This window comes from Stereum hirsutum (assembly GCF_000264905.1).
Source record: "Stereum hirsutum FP-91666 SS1 unplaced genomic scaffold STEHIscaffold_4, whole genome shotgun sequence".
In the NCBI taxonomy this organism is placed as follows: Eukaryota; Fungi; Basidiomycota; class Agaricomycetes; order Russulales; family Stereaceae; genus Stereum; species Stereum hirsutum.
This window is the reverse complement of record NW_006763134.1, coordinates 1,093,007-1,118,498: the sequence shown is the minus strand read 5'-3', so window position 1 is coordinate 1,118,498 and position 25,492 is coordinate 1,093,007. Positions and strand designations below refer to the sequence as shown.

Here is a 25,492-nt window from a genome sequence, read left to right as displayed (position 1 = left end):
GAGAACTAGCAAAAGAGCAGAATACGAGGTCGATATAAGTGGGGCGTGAAGATGCTCGGAGTGCTCCGGACGCCGAGGTAGCGAATAGTCGAGTATAGAAGGGCTCCCAATCTTGTCAAGGACATCACGGACACAAGAAAGCACCAAGAAAGCACTTGTATGCCAATCCGCTGTGGGGAGCTGGTGGGCTAGTAAATGGCACCGTAGTCGTGTCACTCCAGGCATGACTCGAATTAGGATCTGTGCCAAGAAGAATACGAGAAGGCCTGTTTGCAAGCGATAATCCGGAGAAAAAGATCAGACGTTCTTCAGCCAAGCATGGGATATAATAACATGGCGCTCTATCGCAAGAGCACTGGGTTAGTACAGGGACCGTTCATCTGCACCGCGAGGATCCCCATGCAAGGCTGCTGTATGATACAAAGCTCATGAAGCGGCGGCATCCCGAGTAGAGAGACTGGTAGGCAACAGGCTATGCGCCGACTGTGGCAGAGAACAACCTACATTCTCCACGTCGGCCAAAGGCTCGACGAAGAGGAGTATATTCAGTCTGTGCATGGAACCATTCTCAGTCGCGGCATCGTACCGACGAAAGATACCCCAACCGCACGTCGGCTACCTCAGTTCAAGTTTGCCCTTTCCTGTCCATTCAGCCTCCCAATCCCATATTTCATACTTTGCCATCTTACCTGCTACCCACAAGACTCAGCCGTCCTGAACAACCCATAGCAAACTCACGCCACCTCCAAACTCTCCTTTGCGCGCGCATAGAACTCCACCGCGCTCTCCCTCACACCTCGCAATCCCGCGATCATATCAGGATATAACACCTGCGTATCCAATGCGCCGCCGAACTCCGCTTTTACAGCGTTAGAGACGACATTCTCGCCGAGAATCCAGAGGGAGCGGTGGTACTGCCAATAGGCGAGGATCTGATGTTCGTTCCCGAGTTTAGCTTCCTTGATCTTGGAGAGTACGTATCCTGTGTCACGCTGTGGCATTGAAGTGATCGTGGTCAGCGTTGAGTGTGGTGGCGGCCGCAACTGAGGTACACCGGCGCTTGGAGAAGAGAAGGTAATAATAATGGACGTACGGGGATAGATTCGAGACTAGGATCGCCCAGCTCATGTGCTAATGCATTCAACTCCATTTGCGTCACCTCCTGTGCCCATACAAAGACCTGCCAATGAGCGACGCCGCCACCGCCACATGAACATGAAGATTATTAGCACTTCTCACTTTTGCAAAAGATCGAGACATGTACTCAAATATTGATTCAGCGTCCTCGGGTCTTTAATGATCCTTGCAACAGACCTTCCCAAGTCGTCATGGTGGATGCACGCGGTCTTGACGGTTCCGCCGTTGTAGACGTTCTTCGAGGCTTCCCAGAAGATGGGGTATTTAAGACCGGTAGGCGTTAGTGGACGGAAGAGCACTTGGTGCCTGGATCGTCGGATGGAAGGTGTGAGCGGCCGTTGCTCGTGCGGGGTAATTGGATTAGGGGTGAATGTGGGTTGTAGAGAGGAGACGTAGGGAGTGGCATGACTCGGAATGGGGTGAATGCTGGATTATGCGCACCAGAAGCCGGTGTCGATGAACGTATACCCAAGGCCTGAATTCTTCACGTACTCCCTGACCTCCAATTTCTACGAGGAAAGGAACAAGGTCAACACCATTTCATCTAACATGACGACACCAGAATTATTCAGCTCAACTGACCTTGTCATGTAACCACCTCACCCCCTTCACCCCCGTACTCGCCCAATCATTCGGTATGAACCTCTTCACAGTCCCCACCTCCACACAAATGTCGACCAACTTCTTCTGCAAGTCCACTTGGTCATAAATTTCCAGTGTGCAAATCACCACCTCCGCGTCCGCTATGATTTCTTTGAGAAGAGAGGTAGAGGCGACGGCGATGTCGACGAAGACGATGCTGACAGGAGCTAAGGCGAGGAGTCTGGCCACGGAGGGTTTGGATGTGGAGGTCGGGCGGACAGGTATTCTGATGCGCTATGGCGGAAAGGGGTGTTAGTAAACATACGGGAGCGAAATGGTGGGCGAAGAGCACACTCACGAATTCGTTACTCGCGAGGAGAGCGTTGACGATGGACGTTCCGACGAAGCCACTTCCACCAAATACGACTACGAGAGGGAGTTCGGAGGTCATGTTAACGGAAGCCCAGGAGGACGAAGAGGAACAGAGATAAGAAAGGGCTGACTGAGACTCGGGTTGGGAGAATAAGTTCCTCCTGAGTTGATCCAATACATTATGAATCGACTTTTTTTAGCTCTAGTCCCATCGTACATCTCACGATGGATCGGGTTTCATCTGTCCCACTCTCCCCTGAATAGCAGTCACAGGACAACAGCAATGGCCGTGATGGGACGGTAAATACTCTCACTTGTGATCGGACTATGTAATATAACATAGCCGATGAGTCGGTTGGAACCATGACATAGAATTGGTGAGGTGGATGGCAGAGGCGAGTGCTCGAATGAGGAAGGGGACAACAAAACGTTCGTCACGGGCTCTTCCGACGGAGATGCCGGATAATTGATTTCGTTTTCTGAGACCAAGAGGCCGTTGAGGAAGAAAGCACTTAGACTGGAGTGTCTTACAGTGAAGGTAGTATCTCCCTGGAGTCCGGGGTGAATGAGCATCTCTTGCCGAGCTCGGGATCCCCATCGAGGTAAGGTTGAGAGCAGAAGAGTTTCCGATCTCGTCAAAGTTGCGTCAAAGACCCCACGGTTAGAAGAATGCATGTGAAGGACCGAGCAAGGTAACGTTCTCAAGCCAAACATAATGCATCATCACTAGGAGGTTAATTCGCAAGAACATGCATTGGTAGTACAGGAAAGATTCATCTGCGTCTCGAGTTTCCCAGCGAGACTACTATGGGAGTTCCAAAGCTGTGAGAGGCAGCATCTGACTATGAGAAGGAGGTCAGGCGCGAATGGAAGTCGAAACGAAGGAGTAAGCGGCCTGCGCGTAACGTATTGCGCCTTCGATAGCTCTGGGGCTACTGCAAGATGACGAGGTGTGGTGGCTGCTATCGTGGCATGCACAATCAATAAGTGATAGTGATCTTTAAGAGAAACAAAGATACGCAAGACACGTATACATCGTGATTCATCGACTGCGCATGGGTCCTACACAAGCTACCCCATGGAGAGTACTCGTTAATACGACTCGCAGTCGGCGCACCAAGGTTGTTTTATTTCGGTGTCGACTTGTTACCCGTATTCGTTGCCGTAAACTGGAAGAGATCAAGCAGGCACCCTGCGGCAACGGCTTTCACCGTTATTGGACGAGCAATTCCGAAGGCCAACTTGCGGTCAGCTGTTCCTAGACGGAAGACAAGATGAAAGGGATCTGCAAGAACGTCGGGGACAAATCTGAGATGTGAACACCCAACCTAGGGTTAGGGGTTACCTCGACTTCAAGCTGGGTTTGCATTCGCGCCGATTTCATGTGATTCTTCCCTCCACGTCCTCGAATGTCCTCGAACAAATCTCCACGTCTGTGCATATGCGCAGCGACAAAAACTGTTGGGAAACCTCTGAGACCGACGCAGCTGATTATGCGGAGGCGAGCGGGAGAGGCCCAGTTCAAGGCCTCGAGGCTTTGGACTGCTCGACGAAGGCGTGCGCCAATCGTGTGGAATCACATGCCAGACGCACCTTCCAGGCGCGGCGCACGTCAGTCTGAATTGCAATCTCGAAAAATGCGTATATAGAGCCTCATCTTCGCCTTATCTCTTCCTCCATTCAATCTTCTCTTCATCTCACACCATCAGCACCAGCACCAACAACTTATTCGCTAGCTCTTATACTCATCATTTATGGCGACCGAAACTCAGAGTGCGCCGTCCGCGCCAGAGCTCACCATAATCAACCGTTTCGTCTCCATCCCCGTCGTCGGCGATTCACTTGCGGCTGTACACTCTACCCTTTCTACGAACACCTACACCCGCACGCCATACACTACCGCACAGGCAATCTCTTCTTCTGCTCTCCAATACTCGCAGCCTATCGCAGCCCGTCTTGCTCCTCTTCTCACGAGAGCAGATGGACTGGCTAACCAGGGTTTCGATGTCGTCGAAAACAAGTTCCCGTACCCATTCAAAACTCCTGCTGATCAGATGATCAAGGATCTAAAGGAGCAGAGCGATAGTGTCGTTGCCGGTACGAACAAGACAATCGATGAGCGGGTGAAGAACCCTGCACTTGCTGTGGCCCAGGGTATTGACCAGGTACGTGCCACCTTCCCTCCCTATCCCACACCTCTCCTATCCCACAGCGAGAATCGAACGCTGATGATCTTGTGGGGTTGCATTCTGTGGGGTTGGCTATGTCTATTGTGGTTCGGCGAATTGCCATCAACGCTCGCGGAAACCTTAATAGAGGTTCGCCCCTATCGTCGACTACTTCGCCGTTGCAGTCTCGCGTATCCACCAGTCGACAGAGGCCTCTCCCTCCACCCCTAACGGCAATGGCTCGGCTGCCGAGGCAAAGTACCAGTATCAACGCGCCTATGCTCTTTCTCTCGACCTCAAGGACCAACTGTACGGTTACTCCAACGATCAACTCAAACAACTGCAGTCGCAGTCTGTCCTCCTGTAAGCGCCGAGGCCTTTCTTATCTTTCCCCACCCACACCCACACCCCTATACCTTTCCCTTTCTGATATCCCCTTTTCAACTTGTGTCTCACCGTTGTTTACGTTTAACTTTAATCTGACATGATTGCTTCCAGTCAACGTGCGACCGATACCGCTCACTCCATCTCCAGTCTTGCGTCTTCATCCCTCGTGGCCGCCCAGACCAGAGCACACGCCCTCTCCGACACCATGATCTCCGAACTCCAATCCCTCCAATCATCCACCTCTGCCCTCCCTGCCCATCTCCAAGCATCGTTCAAGCCCATCCAAGACGGCATCTCATCTACGATCACCGACTTGCGTGCCGTCGTCACCTCGGACCTACCCCTGAACGAGAAGGTGGGGAAGTTGGGAGAGACGGTACAGGAGAAGGTGAAGCCTGTTCTGGAGAGCGCGAAGATCCGGGTGCAGGAGGCCGTTGGAAAGGTATTGGAGAAGAAGACTCAGGCCGAGGCGAAGGCGGATGAGGTTGCGCACTAGGCTTGTGGGAGTCACTCTATTTCTACTTTTGTTTTCATACTTTGGGATACCGTTGTTCGACATTTAGACCGTAGACATTCCTTCTCTTTCCCTGTATCATCTCTTCCTCCGCTTTTCCTCGTATGCTATCTTGTTGTTGTGATATGGCGATATTTAGTTAACCATAGTACGGCCTCTCTTCTCGTCTGACTATACTCAGAATCTCATAGACAGTCTACATATACGACATTTATCTCTCTTACCCCCTTCTTTCCTACGGAAGTTGAGTCCAATTTCATTGCATTGTGATACTGCATTGTGGTCTATATCGCGTATGCTGCCTTCCACCGCTCCCATTCTTCTAGCGTAGCTCCAGTCACCTTCTCCCCTTGACGAGATGTCGCAATGTCCAATATTTGATCAAGTTGAGTTCGTTGGAAGGCGGTCAGATAAGATAAGATAAGATAATTTATCGGAAGCAGAAGAACCACCGGCCCGGCCAGCTTGTTTGTTTTTCGTGTCCGCTTTGACTCTTCCTCGCACCGGTGTCACGTACTTGGTTGGTACTTGGTGTATCCCACTCGAAACTCCTGTTGCGGTCATTTCTGGTAGGGGTGTTTGGGCTAGTACTGGTAGCTTGAAGCTGGGCCATTGCGTCGACTCGACTTGAAGCTTGAAGGTCCGCTAGAGGTAGAATATCTAGTAGTTCTTCCCGGTCCTCCTGGTCCCTAGACTTGTGTGCAGGCCTATTATGCAGGACCCGGGATCTCGCATGAGGATGGAACAAAACCCCTGCGCCAGCCCGTCAACGTGGCCGCTGTCCATTCCGGCGCAATGTTGAACTCATTAGCTCTCGCCGCCCTTTCGAACGTCGCCGCTCTTTACGGGTGCGATCTACTTGCTTCGGTGACTACATAGGCCTTTACTTGATCTGCTACTCATCTCAGTACCAATGCTCAGTCACTCAACAAGGTACGTTCCTTCTCGGACAACTCGGACAACTCGGAGACAGACACAAAGAGCGACCGTACCATTAACCCTAAACGTTTGTGATCACTTCAGTGCTACGAAGCATGGACCAAAACTGCGGGCACTTTGCTCTTTGGATCCTTCTCTGAACCGATGGCGGGGACTGCCATTCTTACTACAGGTGCCCTTCTTGGTGGGACTTTCGACCGACGAAAACAATGTCCAGATTATTTCACTGCCCTCCAATTCTCTCCGATGTCTCCCTCGCTACAGCATCCGTCTGCTTCTAAACGATACTTCCGTCAAGACGTTCGAGCTGATAGAAGCCTAAAAGCACCTCTTTGGTGGAGACTGTCTTTGACGAGGCTCGTGTCTGTGAAAAGATTAGGATATGTGGTCCACATGGCAATATCTGCGAATATCGACCGTATGTTCAAAAGGATGGGTGGGCTACCAGCGGCAAAAAACGGCGCTCAGAGGCGCAGTCGAGGACGGGGATCTTCTTAGGATGCAAGCAATCCTCGATGATATAAGATGTGGTCTGGAACACCTTTACAGCATTGGAATTATGCACGTACGCACGTACTGACTCCTCTTACTGGCGCTAGTGTGCTGATGGCCGATGTCTTTTGTTTCCCGCTCGGCGAGCGCATAGTCGGGCAGGGCGGTACATTTGGATGGACGGACGGCGCTGTGATGGCGGAGGAGGAAAGTGACTGGTATGACTCGAATAAGATCGGGCAGCGACTCTCCGAGGCGGAAAGGAGGAATAAGATCGCGAAGCCTGAGAGGAAAGAGAAGGTGAGGGCACCGTTCTACATTGCTCGAAGTTGTGCATCCAACTTCTCACTATCTTCTTTCTCGTCGGACTAATATCGGACTGTCTGTGAAATCTAGATGAGCTGATGAGATGGAATCAGATGCATGAAAAATGTGAACGAGGTAGACCAATTGAGAACGAAGTACAATCCGGGCTAAACACAAGCGCTCCGTCTCTCATTGACCATACCTGCATATTCTTCTTCCGCTGGATACAACTCCACAAGTCGGTTGGGACTGTTTCGCGCATCAGGCTAACCTCCATGCTCCCTCCAATGGTTGACGCCTTCTTCGGACCGTAAAGGCGATGTATACACCTCACTATTTTCGTACGCCAACCACAGCATCATGTTATATCCTCCCACTTCTTCTTTTTTCCCGCCAACCACTTCGGATCCACCCTTCTCGTCATTTTTTTCCCTCTCGTTTCACAGCAGTTCTTCAGCTCGCAGCATCAGACTGATCGAACTGAAACTTTTCACTTTCTCTCATGGCAGGACACTGATTAATTTTGCAGAGCATAGAAGACCGTACTGATATGCAAACTCACCGAGTCTCTACAGCCCAGCATGTGACGGCCACGCGAGTACAAGGACTAGTATGCGTCACAACGATGTCTTGATCACAATGAACAAGCCCGCTACGGTGAACATCGTACAAACTACTAGCTTGACTCGCCGAATACATAATGGACTCACCAAATACACAATGTTACACAACAGGCGTCCACTTCGGGAAACTGTGGTACCGGTCACAGCTATTGTATTTCCTGGGTACTAGGTCTGTGCTTCCTGTCATTGAGACGCCACTACCTGACAAGAGTTCCATAGATGCAAGATTGTATATAACGTTCTCATGCCTTGGTGTATACGTTTAATTACACCCTAGAGACTCAACGCACGCCTTCTGCCAAAGCCTTCGAATCAAAGCACCATGGTATTTGACAAGATCCACGTCTCGTCAGAGGAAATCTTCGCCAGAGAGCTTTGGTAGGTTATCCGCCACAAGGGTTCAACCTGCGTGCGTTCAATAAACTGACTTATCACCTTTGCAACCTACCAGGATGATCGGCAACTACGCTCTAGTGACGGCTACTAGTGCGCACCCACTCTTTATCTTGTTGCTCAGATGTATTCACTATTTGACGTTGTAGCGCTGTGGCTGGTTGACTTTGTGGCAACCCTTCCCGCTGAAGTGTCCGTTGTCTGGTCCCACAAACCCAATTTCTGCTCCATCGTCTTCCTCCTCAATCGATATATGTTTCTCATGTATCTATCACTCTGGTGCATAGCCACTCTTCCTGGCGATAGCTCAGATCATACGTGAGTCGCTAGTATGTTTCCCAGAAGAGTCGGAGATTGACCTCAAATTTCGTAGCTGTAAGTGTCTCGGATATATAATGCAACTTCTCATACCCGTTGGGACATGCTTATCTGGAGGTGAGAGAATAGCGACCTATACATCACCGGTTACGTGGATCATGATCACTGACTCTTCGCACCCGAAGCCATCATGTCTCTGAGGGTATATGCTCTGTACGAAAGACGCAAAACAGTGGTGATCGTTTCTTCCATCTTTGTGACTCTCCGGGTCATCTTATCTTTCTATGTAGGTGAATCCTCATACGATTCTCAGCATCCCTGCGCTAACAACGATATTTGATGAGCAGCTCGACTTCTTCCTACAAACTCCCACGAGAGGTGTCAACAGCATGTTCGGAACAGCATCAAGATGTCATCTGCTGACGCCAGAGCCAATCTTGTTCGTAGTGTAAGGGCCAACGACTGATGAAAAGTGTTCTCCTACTGATGCAACGTCTTTCAACAGCGGTACGTGGAAAGTCAGCAGCCGGTACCGTGCCAAACCTACGCCTCACCGATGACCGGAATCTTTGTTGTCAAACTAGGCCGACAGATCATAAACCCGGCTCTGTGCTTCACATTTGACCTATTCATCGCCACTCTGACATACCGAAGAAGTCATGACCATGTTTCGGCCATGCGTCGTTTTGGTCGGTTTACCGTGCTCCAAGTCCTTCTTCGTGATGGTAGGCCCAAGTAGTTTTGATCGCCCGTACCATCCATCGCTGATTCTAACCCCCGATCTCAAGGTATTTTCTACTTCGTGTGGGTACATCTCTGCTTGATCAGTCATGCGTATTGAAGAACCCGCTGTGATATTTATCTATCCCAGCATTATGATCGCTTTGTCGTCTGCTATGATCGTTATGGGTGTGGTGCGTACCTTTCCTATGCGTTCATCTAAGAAGCCGGTCATCATCTATGTTTTCTTCTTCTCGTTTCCAACACGCTAGGTATCCCTCATCGTTGGCGGCAAGGTCAGTCGCACTACCACTTCAGCTCTGTGCCGTGCATGCCGCGACTCCGCACCATCCTCACACACCCTTGTCTCCTGCAGTACTGACGACGAGCTACACTCTTCCCAGTACTCTCCTAAACACTCAATATTCTTCGACCTTCTACTGCCGATTTGGATGGCGTAAGTCACTATCCTATCCGTGCATCTAGAACGGCACTGAAGAACTCTTGATATAGCTTGCCCAACCTCCTTATAAACCGGCTGGTACTTAACCTTAAGACCTGCTCTTGCTCTCTCCCATTAGGCCATTCAATGACAGTCGACAATAATTCGAGCGCACTTACCCCCTCCCCGATCGACTTCAGAAGTGGCCAAGATGCTGGCGAATTTGGGTCAATGGAGCGAGCCTGCAATCAGATCGATTGGCATTAGCCTGAGTCAGGTGCTAGAGGGCACGTCTTTGGCAACTCGAAGAACGTTCATAAGTAATTACGGACTGATGAAAGCAGTATAATCCCAGGAAAAAGCACATACCTAGAACGCTGTGTGGTCAATGTGGCGAGGTATTCTTGAGTTGAGAGGAGGGCCTGCTGTGTAAAACATGTACCTGTGACACGATAGGATGTTCACTTTCCGCTTCATGCCAGTCTGAGTGTGGCTCCAACTCCTTGCCAACTCCGAACGATTCGTGGTTCGTGGGCTATGGTAACATAAATATGTTCGCGAGACCATGGTATAAATCATTCCGCGAAGTCCCACTTCGAGTCATGACGCTGAACACCGTCAGTTATGTGAAACCACAGGTTGACACCCAATTGAGCGAAACCTTGGTTCCGGGCCGGGTCAGGTCCCTGCAACCGAAGAACCTGGCTGGACACTTTCAACCAAAAAAAGCCCCCTACGCCTCCTCGTCCTCAAATTTGAGGCATGAACGAAATCGTGGTCACTTCATTTCTTGGATTCCTTCTCTGGACCGACGGCCAAGATTATTTCCACTACCGATACCTCTCGATGGAACCTTCCTACTGGCAAAAACAAAACCAACCCCATCCCAGTCTCCTCAAGATACCTAGGTCTTTTTACTACCCTGCTATCCCCTCTGAAATTACTCCAGCCTCCTTCCAACTCCCCAACAAAACATTCATCAAGCAGTATAGACCGATAGACTGGGGTCTGTCGATTCCGGAGAGCATGCTTGTGGAGACGGACTTGACGTGGCGCGGACTATGGACCACATAGGAATGTTTGAGAGTATTTTGGATATGTTCACAAGGATGGTTTGTCTAGTGGTATGCTCCTCCAACGACACGGGAAGACGCTGGATACAACAGTCAAAGATGGTGATCCCTTCGACGTCTTCTCGATGGAATAAAGCTTGATCTCGAGCGTCTTCATGGGTTTGGACTTGTGCACGTACGCCCTCCCATTTCGTTATCCTATGTTGGCCACTTACGAAAAGCTGACTGTGATGTCCTTTGCTGTTGTGTAGGGTGACGTTGACCCACGGAACATCTTGGTCGACTTTACTCCTACGTCAATCGTTACCGATTTTGACTCCCGTTCTCGCTGTGCGTATAAACGGCAGGGGCACCACGCTTGGATGGGCGAACCACGCCGATATCGCAGAGGGGGGAAACTGGTACGGTTCGAGTAAGATTGAATCATTCGAGGCGGGAAGGAGGAGTCCGAAGTCGACGTCTCCGATGAGAAGGGGAAAGTGAGTGCCATTGATGATCCATCTAGAGTTCACATATACCGGCAGACAAGATGGGTTTGCGGATGGCGTCGAAGTCTTCTGTTTGCTCCCCGCAAACCCATCTTGTCTGCCGGTATATGTGAACTCTAGATGAGTCGACAACATATTAATAGGATCAGATGCATGTACAATATGGACGAGAGATGACTATTAAAAATGAAGCCTTCGAGCTCAGTGCAAGCGTTCAGAGCATGCTAATCTGTACTAACCATCTACTCACCACCATTGAGTATCAGGATAGATGCAAATCCTCCATCAGATCCGGGATAGTGAATAAAATGAAATGTTGCCCCATGGCGGGACGCCAGGTAGAGTTTCCTAGGACAGGAGAAGGTATTGGTATGATCCCAAGCGCTCTGCGCGTTTGCCTGTACTAATGCTTTCGTCTACGCTCATCGAACAATCAGCGACTCGGTCGAGCCAAGAGCTCCAATAAAAAAATGGGAGAAAGAGCAGGAATAGCCCATGAATATATCCAGAAGCCCCTCCACAAAGCATGTATCATGTATCGGTCACCCCATCTCGTCAAGTATCTTTCGCCTTTGGGAGCAAGGTGAGGCTCGCATCTCCTCAACTTTGGATCATGTATGTCATGGTGGAGTCGACCGCCCTCGCCTGCCTTGGTGCACAGAAGACATTATACCCGCCTCGCAGCTCTACTCTAAACACCTAGTCTTCCCCGATGAGTTACTGCCGATCTGGATGGCGTACGTACGTAGCATTCTACCCATCCAATTACTGTGGTGCTCACGTACTGTCATGATATAGCTTGTCAAGCATCCTCATGAATTGATCGGCCCTCAACCTCTGGACCTGTTCCTGCTTTTCGGACATTCGACCATGGTAGTCAAGAGTCCGAAAAAATGCACCCTTTCCGCTGCTGGCCTCATAGAAAGCTCGAAAGCCTATGAGCTCGGGTCGATGGAGTGCTCTGAGATGTGGATGAGGCGCGTTAGAAAGGACGATTGGAGGAACAGTCACAGCCAAACTTTATTCATGCGCCAGTGGAAGCAAGATCATATCTGGGGGAAATGTCCGGGTGGAATAGCCTGTCGCGATGACTGGGGTGGCGTTACCTGAGTGTGGCTCATCCCTCCCTGTCGCGATTGTCGGGTTCCCTCGTCGATTGAGTTACAACAGAGATGAATTTGGGACCACCCAAGGCAAGTTCCTGCCTCCATTGGTCTATAATGTCATTCCTGACCTGTTCAATCTTCAGAATGCAGTCTGCGTATACGACTTCCGAGACGATATCTCTCCACCGCCGAAGTGTGGGGACGGGGACGCCGTACGACCGTGTCGTGTTCAAACTCAGATTCTGCGTCCGGTCGAGGCATCGATGAGCAGACGACGTCTTTCCCTTTCACGTCACACCTTACGAGCTCCAACATCCCTTTCCTTCACACACCTCGATAGACGCACTACACCTTCTTCAAGACACTCCACAATGGGAAAACGAAAGCGATCCCAAGTCCAGGTCCTCCGGACACGCAAAAGCCCTAGGTTCGTCCGCAGAGCGCCTCCCCTCCTGCGCCTCCCTCCGGAGCTCCTCCTAGAGCTTGGGCGCTTTTGCGAGGAAGACGTCCCTGCACTCAAGGCAACATCTCAACTCCTCTGCGCCGTCTACTCTCGACCTATATACTTTGCCACGAAGATCTTCTGCGGGGGTCTTCATTTCACCGCCGACGACGTAAAGCGGGTCGAACGTATTTGCAAGGCCTTCCTCGGTCCCCTCGAGCATGGCGAACATGTCCAGTTCCTCGCCATTTATGATTTCAGGTCGGGAATCCGCATGCATCCCTCTTCCTCGCAGATCATCTAATCAAAACTTCTTACACGCTATTAGCTACCAATTCCTGGAGACGCATTCTGACGAGCTTGGTGCGACCTTCGCCGAAGCATTCGGCAGTATCTTCCGCAACGACTGCGTGCCGAACATCGTCACCTTAGACATACACTCCGACCATCTGTCCATCAATTGGCCCAATGCCATCAGCCCGGTCAATTTCTTTCGCGGAGCCAAGCTGAAGAATCTACGAATGTTCTGGTTGCGCGTCCCCAAGGTCAACCACGTCGTCCTATGCGCGTTTCTAAACAAGCACCCCGAGCTCGTCGATGTCAACATCGGCAACATTTCTTCGCCGATATACCATCTCGAAGATGACCGGGGAACGATGCCTGTTGCTCTATCGCTGCCTAAGCTGGAGATTTTCTCGGGGCCGGCCTTCTACTTCTACTGCTTTGGGACAGCTCTTCCTTCTCTTAGCGTCGTCGAGGTCTGGATGCCCGGTCAGAATAACGTGGACAGGGACGAGAAGATGATGATGTTGCCGCAAAGTATCAAACACCTATCGTACGTACGTGGAGCCCCAGGATCCCCTTTGACGATCGAACCAGTCCTCGAATACTTGGCGAAAATCGCGCCTCAACTCGAGTTCTTGAACGTTCGATACCGCGCTAAGCTTCCCGGCCCATGGAAGCGCGAGAAACGAGTCGAGCCAGACGTGAGTGCTCCTTCTCCCTATTGCACCCCAATCGCCGATACCTGAGCCTGACTTTTCACCGCTCTGGCCCTGTACAGGACTCCTGCTTGGCCGAGTTGGAGGCAGTATTGCCTCGTTTCCAGAGACTCCATTCGATCGACTTCACTGCGAACACGCTGCTGGCGCGCAAGGATCCCGAACGGTCCGAGGAGATCGTCGACCGCTGGACTACGATACGCCCTATGCTCAAGAATCTCAGAATTAGTACGTCCGCACACTACTCTTTTCCTCCAAGGCTGTAAGGCTGAACACTGTTCGTTCGATTCGAATCCAGTGTCTGGAATCAGTCAACACCGTGACTACGCCCAGGACCCATGGACAGTTTGCGAGAACGAACATAATAGATACACGTACTATCGGCCGCTGACGTGGGACAATAGGCGATGATTCGAACGTTGTTGTTGTATTTTTATTTGGGTTTTTTTTTTTATCTTTCAATGTACGACTACTAGGGGGTGTAGCGAGACTATAATGGAACTATCACATCTTCTGTGTTCAATCTGATTGTTTTGAGGGAAAGCATCATGTCCGAAGAATTTGGTCTTCAGCGGCGTCGACTCGGAGCGATACGTGTGCCGACCCCAGAGAGCACTGCTTGAACGGACGACAGTCGAGCACAAAGCCGGGGTCAGATTTGTTTTCCATTTTCTATGCTACGCGAAACATATCCTCTGACCGCCATAGGCTTAACACTGGCGTTAACACCGCTAGTTATGAGCGAGTATATGCTGTTGTGCCAGCGGTTGACCATGGTAACTTGCTTACAGCCTCCCACCGAACCAGTACCATTTCGATATCTCTCCTAGATGGTTTCCAATCCAAGCCCCTGCTAGACGGACCACGCAGGTTTTTCCTATTACTCTGCATTGATTTTGGTGGTACCGTGGCACGTATGGGTCGAATACCGTGACGGCTGAGCGCCAGTAGCTATAGGGCCCCATGTCAACGCTTACCCAAGACCAAATTACTTCCACCAATTGCTCTGAATGGTCGACAACCAAAACGAACTCGAAGAATCACAAAGTCCTTCGAGTAGCTATCTAGAGCCCCCGTTCGTTTCGGGCGCTCGTAGACTTATACCACCCACACCCGTGCCGTATTTCTCAAACTCTGCTGAGGCGAGCCAGGTCACGGGTGGAAATCCCTGGGGTATAAGTAATCCACATATGTTATAGCTGTCCAAGATGCATAAGTAGACTAGAATGTGCATAGTGTACGGGTACGCCCCCACCGTCCTCCTCCCGAGTCTCAAGACCTTCGCCGCCGAAGATCCTGCATCTCACCCTCTCTCCTCCCGCGACATCCATCTCCCTCTCAGGCATTCACCCCCCCGTACCTTACCTCACCCTACATCCCAAATCCCCTCCCACCCCCCACCTCACCCCCAAACATCTCCCCCAAAACCCCCACCAACCCGCCCACACCGCCCATCCTCCCCCTCCCATACCCACCACCACCACCGCCACCGCCACCCCTCGACGCATAAACCGCCATAGCGACCCCAAGCACCAACGCCGCGCCCGCGATCATCGTTCGTCTATCGAACTCGACTCCACGGGGCGCACCGAAGAAGGGGCGATGTTGTTTTCGGAGCTTGCGCCGGGGTCGTTTGGGCTTGCCTTTCTTCTCTTTAGGTCCCGCCTTCTCACTCTCACTCTTCTCGCCCTTCTCGTCCGGATGTGAGGTGGACGGACGACGACCGTGTCCGTGACGATGACGGAGATGCGGACGGCGAACGAGTGCCCCGAGCCCGAACCACGACCTTTCATGCTCCTCGCCCTCGCCCTCGCTCTCAGAGTCCGAGTCGCCATCGCGCCCAGAAGAAGGTTGCTCGGGTTCGTCCATGGATGGATCCCAGGGAAGAACGACATCCTCAATCTTCCCACTCCTCACTATCTCTTCGCATTCTGCATCGCTCAGGACATGCCCATCGCTCATGACGGCTTGACCTCCATTGCCACCACCAGAAGAAGAAGAAGCAGACGTCGTCCCCAGTGAAAAATCGTGCTCCGCCCAAGTCCGCACGACGCTCTTCGGACCCATGGTTTCGTGGAGATGCAGCGCGGGGTGCGAGGGCGGGTATTGGGCCATGAGAGCGTCGGATTGGGTGAGGAGGGAGGTGAGGGTTAGTGGGGGACGCGGTTTTTTCTTTGATTGTGGCTTGCGTTTGGGTGTGGTGTTTGGTTTCGGTTTGGGATTAGGCGTAGATGTGGGATTGGGCGTAGATTTGGAAGAGGACGATCGGGAGCGAGGTGCGGATTTAGTGACGGTGACTGGTGGCGGTGGACGTGAACGCGAACGCGAAGAAGACGGTGCGCGAGAGTGGGGAAGGGGTATATCGGCCGGGTCGACTCCTCTCTCTTCCTCTTCCTCTTCCTCTTCTCCCACTTCCTCTTCCTTCCTATCTGGGTCCTCCACCTCCACCTCCACCTCCACCACCCCAGACGAACCAGCAGTCGTCTCACCCTCCACCTCCTCCGCATCCACCTCCACCTCCACCTCCACCACTTTTCCCAACCCAGGCGGACCAGCAGACTCAGCCTTGTTACCGCCTTCGATCCCGACCGCCCGAACATCCGTAACGACGGGGTCTACTCCTAGTGACGGTGGTGGTACAGGTTTGACCTTGACCTTCATCTCGTCGGCTAGATCCTCTGTATCTACGAACGGCGACGGCGAAGTCCCGACGAGGGTTATCTCTCCCTCTCCCTCCGTCTCCCCGTCTGTGTCGGATTGTGGATGTGGATGCGACTCGTCGGAGAAGGCGGTGGTGTCGTCGTTGAGGAGGGTATCGTCCGGATGGGGTATTTGTGTCGGTATCAGTGGTGAGGAAGATCGAGAGTTTTGAGAGTTCTGGTCGTGTTCGTGTTCGTGCTCGGGACTGTGATGCTGATCGTCTGTGACGCTTTCGGAGTCGAGGGAGATGATTTCTTCTGGTTCGTCTTTCCCTTTCTCCACAGCATCCTCGCCCTCCGCGTCCCCGCCTTCCTCGTTCTCGTCGGCGTCGAAGTCGATATCCTCGTCCTCGTCCTCGCCATCCCACATCTCCGGCACCCCCGCCAACAAACTAAACACCATCCCCACATCCCTCTCTTCCTCTTCCTCTTCCTCCCCATCCCCATCCCCATCCCCATCCCCATTCCTATCCCCGTCCCCATCCCCTCCTGCACTACTAGCACGCCGACAAGTCCTCTCTCCACCCGCACCCTGACCTTCCCGCGACCGCGCACGCCGACACGTCCTCCCCACCCCAAAAACCCCCTCCACCCTCCCCCTCCTCCCACTCTCCCCCTCCATCACCACCGCCGCCGCAAGATAAACCACCGCAAGCGGCGGCCTACACAGTAAATAGTCGAATATGTGTTGGATGTGGGGCAGGGTGGGGATGTCGTGCGAGAAGAGGGTGAGGAGGGGGGAGAGGAGGGGGTAGGGGAGGGGGGAGGATCTGTTTGGGGGTGGGGGGGTTAGTGGGGGGAGGGGGGAGAAGAAGGGAGGGAGAGGGAAGGGGAAGGAGAGAGGGGAAGGAGAAGAGGGGGGGAGGGGAGGGAGGGACGTACTGTTCGAGGAGGGACGCATAGGCCGGGTCTGCGAGACGGAGGAGACGTTGGAGGATCCTAGATGAACGGTGTCATGTCATGTCATGTCAGTTTTTTTTTGCGTGCATACAATGAGTGGACCACAAGACTATGATTGAATGACGAAATGAGCAAAAAAGACGGACCTAAGCAATCCAATCAACGGCTCCAGAGTCTTGCCCATCGAATCCCTTAGCCTGTGCAGACTCAATTTCTCAGCGGCGGGGAGACGGAGGGGCGGAGGGAGGGTGAGGAGCAGGACGGTGATGATGTCGTGGTAGCCCTGGTTAGCGGCGTGATTGATTATGATTAGCAAAGCACACAGGACATGTAGGATGTATGAAGGGTAGGGTAGGGTAGGAGGAGAACAGACCTGGAAGTAACTCAAGCCAGGATGTCTCCGGAATATACTCGTAAGGAGCGCATTGAGCTCTTGTTGTCGTTGCACGCGGTCTGTCATGGACTCATCTATGACCATCATCCGCGTTCAGAATCATATTATGTGGTTCAGACGAATGGGAAGAAGAGGGAGAAATGAAGAGGGGAATCACCTACTGGGTAAAGCACGAAGCTCCTGTCCGTGTCCAGCTTGATCTGTCGCTCGTCAGGGTGTGGCTCGAGTTCATGTTCCTCCTCTGTCTCTGTCTCTGTCGACGGTTGTGGTGAAACGCATAAGAGTTGGGGCCTGTGTGCAGGTAAGTAAGCACGGTCGTTAGAGGCGAGTGTGGATGGGACGCACCATATCGTCGCCCTCTCCTTACCGAACCCGCCAGGACGCAGACTCCGTGCCCGAAGGTCGTCCCAATCGAGTGAGTTCGAGGTCGAGCTTGTCGGGGGAAGGTCGACGTGAATTTCGGGCAATAGCAAAGAGTTCGGGTCTTCTCCATCCATGTCGAGTGTCGAGAGGAGAAGGAGTACTAGAGTGTGGCGTGTATGTGGTGAGTAGAACGCAAGTGAGTGGAGAAGCCCAATTTGAAATGGCTCTCGAGGACAAGTGGCGGCGCGTCTAAATCGTGTGGCCCAATCCTCCTGTCTTCCGTCTTTCACGTATAATCGTATCTTGGTCACTTAGTCTCAAGGCAGAGAGGTATAGTCGTATCGTTGGCAGAGATGGCACGGAACACGACGTTCCCAAAGTCCCGTGTTCTCGTCCTCGCCGTGAACGCCGTCCAGTCGCTCCTGCCCACGACGCTCATCGCCCAGGCCGAGTCCCTCCTCGAGAGCCACAAGGTCGACGAGCTCGTCCAAGTTGCGGATGAGCAACGGAAGAAGCTCCAGGCGAAGCTTACTGTCGATGAGGACGACGTCTGTTCTTTCCTTTTCCTTCCCTTATCCTTCCTTCCCTTCCCCCTTCATTCACAACGAACTGACCACCCAATGTATATAGACAGAAGAGCTCTACTACGTCTACCAACGCATCGGCTTCCAATACCTCTCCGAAACCCGGTTCGAAGACGCAGGCTACCACCTCTTCGAGGGCAACCTCGACCCGCGCGTCCTCATCTCTTATTTCCCCGATTTGAGGGGAAAGCTGATAGCGCGGGATGAGGAGATTGAGATGTTCGAGGGCGTGGCGGAACATATGCCGCCTTATGATTCCGTTGAGGATATCGGTATGTTCTTTTCTTTCTTTTTACCCCATCCTTTACCATTCCCATCCCTCCCCTCCTCCCCTCCTCCCCTCCCCTCCTTCCCATCCCTCACTCTCCCACATGTCCCACCGTCGTTTTCGCCCTATTCTATTCTCACTCATCCCTCCCTCCCCGGGCTGATAGTCATCGCAAACATAGCACGCACCTACTCCCCTTACATCACCCCCAACACCCGCTCCGCCCCGCCCACCGCCGAGCTCCGCCGTATCCTCCTCGAACAGGCCGTGCAGATGTTGGCTGTGTTTCTGGGTAAGTGGAAGAGGGTGAGGGGCGAGGGGGAGGGCGCGGGTTTCGAGGTTTTGACAGTGCGTTTGTCCTTGTCCTGGCCTGTCCTCCCTTCCTCCTTGCCTTCTTTCCCTCTTTCCTCCTTGGCCACCACCTTCACCTCAACGCCACTCATCCTCACCTCAACGCCACCCCTCGTTTCATCTCATCTCATCTCATCTCATCTCAACTGAATTGCATTGCATCATTGGGAAACAGGTCGTAGACACCGTCCTCGCAAAACTCCACGCCCGATCCGAACACACCCCAGCATTATACGCCCTCATCCGCACCTCGCCCTACCTCGTCCTCTCCGAGCTCGAACCCGTCTTCGTGAGCACGGGTCAGTATAATGCGTTGTGTACGTTATATGCGAATCGGGGGGAGGATGGGAAGGTGTTGGAGGTTTGGGGGAGGTGCGTTCTCTTTTTTCTCTTCATCCTTTTTCTCGTCACCCTTTTTCTCTTCACCCTTTTTGCTCTCGTTGTCGTTGTCCCCGAGTCCCCGAGCTTTTCCCTTCGTTTTGGTTTTGGTTTTGGTTGGACGAGAGTGAAGGTGCTGATGATCATTTACCGTTTCGTGACCAGACTAGTCGACGGCGAATGGACAGACCCCGATATTCCCGACCCGCTCACGAACATGTTCGATCTCCTCACTGACCGGAAGGATCGACAGCTCACTCAGAAATGGGGGATTTGGCTGACGAGGAAGGATAGTGAGCGGGCTATCAACGTGCGTTTCGATTCCTCCACGTCCCGTCCCGCCCGTCTATTGCAATTGCATTCCCTCTGCCCCTTTCGTTTCGTTCAGTTTCGTCCTAACCTAACCTAACCAATGGACCCGAATATACACACACACACACATACACACATATACATATACATTATAGCTCCTAACATCCCAAGCCCCACCCGCACCCGCACCGAAAGCTGCAGGCAAGCGTTCCCATGCGCCGTCCCAATCCCAGGTCGATGATGATATGGCGATGTTGGCCGAGATTAGGGCTGCGAATCCGGAGGCGGGCGTTAGGTTCTTGGAGCATTTGGTGTTGGGGAAGAGGAGTGTGGTGCGTTCTTCCTTTTCGTGTTTGTGTTGTGCATGCGCGTCGGGGCTCGTGAAACTTACTGTGCGGTCGTTTGTTGGTGGGTTGGTGGGTTGGTTTGTAGGACCGAGACTTGCATACGGAGTTGGCGCTCATATGTGTCGAGCAGGTGCGAGCACATCTGAGAGATGATGCGGTGTATAAGCTCTGGAGGGCGAAAGGTGCGTTCGTGCGTTTTGCTCTTTCTTCTTTCTCTCCCTATATCTCAGGAGATATTGCGCGGGCCACCGCCACAATCACACATTTCAATTTCCCCGTCGTCCAGGGAAGTTCTCAGTAGTAGTAAGAGTATGAACTGAGACTGTCTTTCTTTATGTGGATGATATAGCCGCGTCTTACGCATCAACTGCGACTTCACATCCTTCCAGTTCTTCCCATCCCACATCCACATCCACCTTAACACCGACACCAACACCAACACCAACGCCGGGCCCGACATCTTCCTCGTCCTCGTCCTCGCCACCACAAACACCGACAGCAAACGCAACCGCAAATGCACCCGCCTCTCCTTCACCACCCCCTCTATCACGCACACCATCGGCAGCCCCACTACCAACAGCCTCATCAACAGCGCTCTCATCGTCACAAGCCGCGTCGGCACCTTCATCATCATCAGCGAAACAAGACAGCTACATCTCCTACTTCTCGAAGACTACTCCCGATTCCGCCTCGAAACGGGCACGTCTGCGCGGGTGGCTGTTTTTGCAGGGGTCGGGGCTGTATGATGTCGCGGCGGTTAAAGCCAAGTTATGTGGCGGGACTATGGGCGGAGATAGGGATGGGAAGGAGGTGAAAGAGGCGAGGGAGAGGGCGGAGAAGGTGTTGGGGATTGAGAGGGCCATTGTGGAGGGAAAGGTGCGTGATGTTTCTTGTTGACCTCGTTCGAGGATGCGGTTGGAAATGGATATTTAACTGATGGATTGACTCTCTTCATTCTTCCTTCTTCCCTCCCTCCCTCTCTTCGCTCTCTCCCACCCTCCGACCGACCGACCGACCCACCACCACCACCTCCAGCTCAAAAACCACAAAGCCGCCCTGACCCTCCTCGCCCTCACAACGCGCGACCACGCCTCAGCAGAAACATACTGTCTCACCCGCGGGTCCGTCATCACGCAGCGGTTGGCCAGGAAGGTCGTGGAGAAGAATGCGTTGGGGGAGGCTTGGGCGGGCTTTGTGGCGGGGTGGGGTGGGGGTGGTGTGAATGGCAAGGCGGGTGCGGGTGGTGCGGGTGGAGATGGTGGGAAGGGTGGGAAGGGTGGAGGGGTAGAGGAGGAGGAGGAGACGACGAGGCTGTTGAGGATGCTCTTGGGGGTTTATGTGGGGAGTGGGGGCGAGAGGTGGGTCATCTTTTTTGTTACCTCCATAATCGATAGGGGATTAATTTGTTTGCAGTGATACACTTCAAGCACCGGCTGCGCCGACGCACACGAATGTCAGCGCCAACGTAAACGCGAGCGCGAACCTATTGAGCTCGCAATCGGGACGGTTCGACCTCGTCGAGGTACGTCCTACTCTCCATCGCTCATTTCTGTTTTTCTTCCCCCATCCATGCGTTAATATCTTCGCATTGGGCATAACGAACAGGTCGTGGACGTTATCCCACCCGAATGGCCCCTCAAAGCACTCTCCGCCTTCCTCTCGCGGTCGTTCAGGAGGACTCTACATGCCCGACATGAAGGCTTGATCATGAAGGGCATCGCGATGGGGCAGAATCTGGCGGTGCGTTTTTCGGTTTCTCTTTCCCTTTCCATTCTACGCCCATTTCGTTCGGGAGACCGACTAATCTCTCGTTCCCGTTACTGGTTCCAGGTCTCCGAAGAAGCACACATCCACTTCCGCGACGCAGGCGCTATCATCGAAGAAGCCCTTCCTCCCTCTCCTTCCTCACCTTCCTACGACGCGTATATGGAGAAGGAAAAGATTGCTGGACGGGGACTTGGCGGAGAGGGAGAGGGGGAGGGGGAAGAAGAGCATGTCGTGTTGGATGAAAAGGCGGCGTTGGCGGCGGGCCTTGAGCTTGAGGCGGCGGAGGTTCATGTTGGTGATGGGGATGGGGATGAAGACTCGGAAGGCGGGGACGGGGATGGGCAGGGCGGTGGAGAGCGTGGGATTGCGGATAGGGAGCGGGGAGGGGATGAGGACGAAGAAGAGGGGGATGGGGATGGTGGAGACGACGGGTTTGGTGATTTCCAGGGTGGTGGTGGAGATGGTGAGACAGTCGCAGGGACAGGAGCGGTACCCATCCCGAATTTGTTGGATACGTTGAAGGGTATCGATGGGCGGGGTGGGCTGTCGATGTCGTATGACAGTGAAGTCACTGAGCCTGAGCAACATCGGGACGAAGGGGTGGACGGAGTGGATGCAAGAGCCGGAGGGGGAGAGGAGGATTGGCTTGGTGGGTTGAGGTGATCTGTGGTGTGTGGTGTGTGGCGTGTGGTTGTTCGACTGAGTGTGTGTATTTATTCAGAGGATCTAATGAGTATGGGAAGGTACAATATCTTGGCTTATTTCAGGAAGTTCAGCATCAATCATCGAAGTGGGTGCGGTTGCGAGCATGGAACCATTGATCATCCGCAATAAGTGCCCGAAAAACCCAAAACCAAAAGATCATCGAGAGTTTTACATTGTTCTCTACTCATCCTGCCCATCACTCTTGTCCTCCTCCCTATCCTCCCCCTCCTCCCCCATCCTCCCCCTCCTCCCCCTCCTCCCCCTCCTCTTCCTCCTCCCTCGCACCACCCAGCTCACTCGGCGTAAACTCACTAATGCTCGGTTCCGCCGCCACAACCTCCATCAACCCTACTCCCTTCCCCGTGTCCTCACCGTCCTCCGCCGTCTCTTCTCCTTCCTTCTCCCCCTCCTCCCCCTGTTCAATAACAACCCCAATACTCCTCCCCACCCCCTCCGCCAAAACCTGACTCGTAGGCCTCGACGGCCCCGGCGCCTTCATCCTCCTAATCAACCTCACTTTCTTCATCCGCAACTTCTCCTTCCCCGCCATCGCGGGCACCACGAAACCGTTCAAGCTCCGAATGAGCGTCCTCCGTTCGTTCTGCATCATTAGCGCCGCGGGGTTCACGCCGTGGGAGGGGGAGGAGCTGAGGAGGGTTGGAGAAGGGAGCGGGGGCGCGGGGATGGTTTGGAGGAGGGCTTGGGTCTCGATGGAGTGGATTTCGATGGTTTGGGAGGGGAGGAGGGTGGTTATGTATGGGTAATCTGGGCCTATAAGTAGTGGGAAAGAAATCGGTTCGATCAGGCTCGCGACAGAGTGAACAAAAATGAAGAGATCGACTCACAAACTGCAATAGGATGTCCGCCCCACTCCAATATCCCTCGAATCGCATCCCCATTCCCGTTGATAAACACCCCCATCGTGCTCGCCCCGTTCCACGAAAGGATCAAAAACTCATTCTGGGCTATGACCGCGATGATGGGCTTGATGCGCGGGCCGCCCGAGTCGGGCGGGGCTTGGGAGATTGGGAGGACTTCGGAGATAGTGCTGGTGGAGAGGTTGAGGACGGAGTAGTTTGTACGGCCGGCGAGGCAGAGGTAGGGCCCTGAGCGTTTGGCGTAGAATGCGGGCTCGGGGGTGGGGATTTCCTGTGTCGATTGCCACGATCAAAAGTGAGCGGTGAACAGAGCTGAGAAACCGGAAAGTGGTGATTAGTGCGGGGGTAAGGATCTACCTTGTGGTAAAAGAGCCGCTCGCGAAGGCTGTAGAGTGCGATGCTGCTCCGTTTGCTCACGCAGAAATCGATGGGCTCGCCTTGTTGGCCGTCTGGTGGTGCGGGTCGAAGCATGTGTTCGTGGTCGATGGAGAGCGTGTAGACATTTCGTATTGGCTTGGTGACGGAGGATGGTATGGCATCGAGGGCGGGAAGGGTATAGAAGTATACTTGGTGGTCTGAATGACGAATCGACATTAGTAAAGGGTGTTAGGCCAGAGACAAGTGCTAGGAGGAACACAGACCACAGAGGATGAGGGCCCGAGAAATGCTGGGCGCAAGAGCGATTTCGTCTACGGGCTTTCCGGAGGGTATGTTTTGTCGGGAGAGAAGGCTATATGATTCTGGCTGGGATAGATCAGCTATCCTGGCAGCAACAATCGGAATTCGTCTTTCGCAAATAAAGACCGAGATCTCTTCGTGCAAGGGATGGACTCTGAGCAAGACATTTGTGTACATCGTGGAGCACGGGGCACACATCACGTATTGTATCAACAGTGTAGGGCGTGCAAAGCGAGAATTATGCAGGCAACCCGCACGCCGAGGATTCACTCAGATCTCCGTTTTTGAAAGTCTTGTGAAATTGGAAGATGGCCTACCTCGTTCGGACCATTCACCTGCAGTGCGAACCTTAGTAGCTCGCCGTTTGAGCACCCAACGTAGATCTCGGAACCTGGGAACACGTCGGGTCAATTGAATTTCGATCGGACGCATACTCAAAAGAAGCAGAAGCTCGGTAGAGACCGACTCAGTCCTACCTAACGCTTGTGCACATTTGACCTCTACGGTAGGTAACCCGTCCTCTGAGGTGTTGTAGCCTGGTGAACAAATGAAAACAAGAATAAGGTCCAGCGAAGACGAGACAAACACTGTAGCATGACACCATTCAAATTCGAGACGACCGTACCGTAGGACTCGATGACAGTGGCAAGGAGAGGCTGCACCTGGTAAGGTGGGACTTCAAGAGGTTTTGGGCTCGATGTCATGGTCAGGTCGGGCTGCTAACAGCTAGAAACGAGTAGTATGGGCAGCCTATATGTCTAAGAGCAATATCAATGTACTGGAAAAGCCCATGCACTTCTACTGTCCTGAGAATGATTCACTGACCTCTTGAGCGGATGTGGCGCCGCACGGTCTCGTCGTCGAGCTCGAACCTGCGTCAACGTCACAGTACCAGTGGGTCTGATGGCGGAATATCCAAGTGTAAAGTTAATTTGCGAGTTCGCTACGATTATATTCATCAGCTTCAGAGATTCTTACATGTAAGAAAAGGGCACAGGCAAGACGGGAAAGCGAGATGGTCGTTCAACGTTTTGAACTCGACGGTCAAGTTGCGAGCAAGCGCAGATAAGCGCCGAACGATCTTATCTTATCAAACGAAGGCAGACTTTTGGGCCACCGCCACAGAAACAATGGTTCGTGTGGAGTCTTAACACATTGAGTGGTTTTAACCGCATGCTGAGGCTTGGATCTTTCAGAGGGTTACCCAATTATAAAATGACCAGTAATGACTCATATATGTAAATTAAAAAAATGAAACCACGTAAAGACAGGATCGTCCGCTGGGAGACAGGACGTAGAACCACGACAACATTGACCCAATCAACAAACGGCCTGCGCACTCAATGTCAGAGTCTAATTGTATCA

General features: G+C 52.8%; 8 protein-coding genes across 8 annotated transcripts; 5 read left to right on the top strand and 3 right to left on the bottom strand.

Annotated features, from left to right (window-relative positions):
- Positions 1-443: 443 nt before the first annotated feature.
- STEHIDRAFT_119734 (NAD-P-binding protein) lies at positions 444-2,478 on the bottom strand. The gene is made up of 7 exons (XM_007301828.1): positions 2,223-2,478; positions 2,078-2,145; positions 1,720-2,013; positions 1,579-1,646; positions 1,269-1,443; positions 1,094-1,180; positions 444-992 (listed from the first exon to the last, which is right to left on the bottom strand). Exons 1-7 carry the CDS (start codon positions 2,269-2,271, stop codon positions 735-737), a joined length of 999 nt encoding a protein of 332 aa, XP_007301890.1. The 5' UTR covers positions 2,272-2,478; the 3' UTR covers positions 444-734.
- A 1,321-nt stretch (positions 2,479-3,799) lies between these two features.
- On the top strand, positions 3,800-5,508 carry STEHIDRAFT_93996 (uncharacterized protein). The gene is made up of 3 exons (XM_007301827.1): positions 3,800-4,256; positions 4,408-4,622; positions 4,758-5,508. Exons 1-3 carry the CDS (start codon positions 3,846-3,848, stop codon positions 5,140-5,142), a joined length of 1,011 nt encoding a protein of 336 aa, XP_007301889.1. The 5' UTR covers positions 3,800-3,845; the 3' UTR covers positions 5,143-5,508.
- A 447-nt stretch (positions 5,509-5,955) lies between these two features.
- STEHIDRAFT_154665 (uncharacterized protein) lies at positions 5,956-8,235 on the top strand (the record flags this gene model as incomplete). Its single annotated transcript, XM_007301826.1, has 8 exons — positions 5,956-6,008; positions 6,069-6,093; positions 6,184-6,368; positions 6,425-6,517; positions 6,699-6,891; positions 7,798-7,898; positions 7,972-8,006; positions 8,063-8,235. 8 exons carry the CDS (start codon positions 5,956-5,958, stop codon positions 8,233-8,235), a joined length of 858 nt encoding a protein of 285 aa, XP_007301888.1.
- A 1,920-nt stretch (positions 8,236-10,155) lies between these two features.
- STEHIDRAFT_145749 (uncharacterized protein) lies at positions 10,156-10,960 on the top strand (the record flags this gene model as incomplete). Its single annotated transcript, XM_007301825.1, has 2 exons — positions 10,156-10,641; positions 10,718-10,960. The coding sequence occupies one exon, from the start codon at positions 10,156-10,158 to the stop codon at positions 10,465-10,467; it is 312 nt and encodes a 103-aa protein (XP_007301887.1). The 3' UTR covers positions 10,468-10,641; positions 10,718-10,960.
- Positions 10,961-12,431: 1,471 nt separating this feature from the next.
- Positions 12,432-13,769, top strand: STEHIDRAFT_154664 (uncharacterized protein; the record flags this gene model as incomplete). The annotated part of the gene is made up of 3 exons (XM_007301824.1): positions 12,432-12,763; positions 12,831-13,488; positions 13,566-13,769. The coding sequence occupies 3 exons, from the start codon at positions 12,432-12,434 to the stop codon at positions 13,767-13,769; spliced, it is 1,194 nt and encodes a 397-aa protein (XP_007301886.1).
- A 1,105-nt stretch (positions 13,770-14,874) lies between these two features.
- On the bottom strand, positions 14,875-18,017 carry STEHIDRAFT_166906 (uncharacterized protein; the record flags this gene model as incomplete). The annotated part of the gene is made up of 6 exons (XM_007301823.1): positions 17,842-18,017; positions 17,654-17,787; positions 17,476-17,570; positions 17,249-17,385; positions 17,085-17,141; positions 14,875-16,972 (listed from the first exon to the last, which is right to left on the bottom strand). Exons 1-6 carry the CDS (start codon positions 17,991-17,993, stop codon positions 14,875-14,877), a joined length of 2,673 nt encoding a protein of 890 aa, XP_007301885.1. The 5' UTR covers positions 17,994-18,017.
- Positions 18,018-18,212: 195 nt separating this feature from the next.
- STEHIDRAFT_109263 (uncharacterized protein) lies at positions 18,213-22,529 on the top strand (the record flags this gene model as incomplete). The annotated part of the gene is made up of 12 exons (XM_007301822.1): positions 18,213-18,407; positions 18,490-18,715; positions 18,878-19,059; positions 19,238-19,434; positions 19,606-19,750; positions 19,908-20,084; positions 20,185-20,281; positions 20,449-20,975; positions 21,135-21,457; positions 21,513-21,621; positions 21,705-21,839; positions 21,930-22,529. 12 exons carry the CDS (start codon positions 18,213-18,215, stop codon positions 22,527-22,529), a joined length of 2,913 nt encoding a protein of 970 aa, XP_007301884.1.
- Positions 22,530-22,785: 256 nt separating this feature from the next.
- Positions 22,786-25,014, bottom strand: STEHIDRAFT_93994 (uncharacterized protein; the record flags this gene model as incomplete). Its single annotated transcript, XM_007301821.1, has 8 exons — positions 24,953-25,014; positions 24,753-24,885; positions 24,604-24,663; positions 24,445-24,518; positions 24,091-24,193; positions 23,807-24,024; positions 23,417-23,720; positions 22,786-23,342 (listed from the first exon to the last, which is right to left on the bottom strand). The coding sequence occupies exons 2-8, from the start codon at positions 24,829-24,831 to the stop codon at positions 22,786-22,788; spliced, it is 1,395 nt and encodes a 464-aa protein (XP_007301883.1). The 5' UTR covers positions 24,832-24,885; positions 24,953-25,014.
- Between the last annotated feature and the right edge of the window lie 478 nt (positions 25,015-25,492).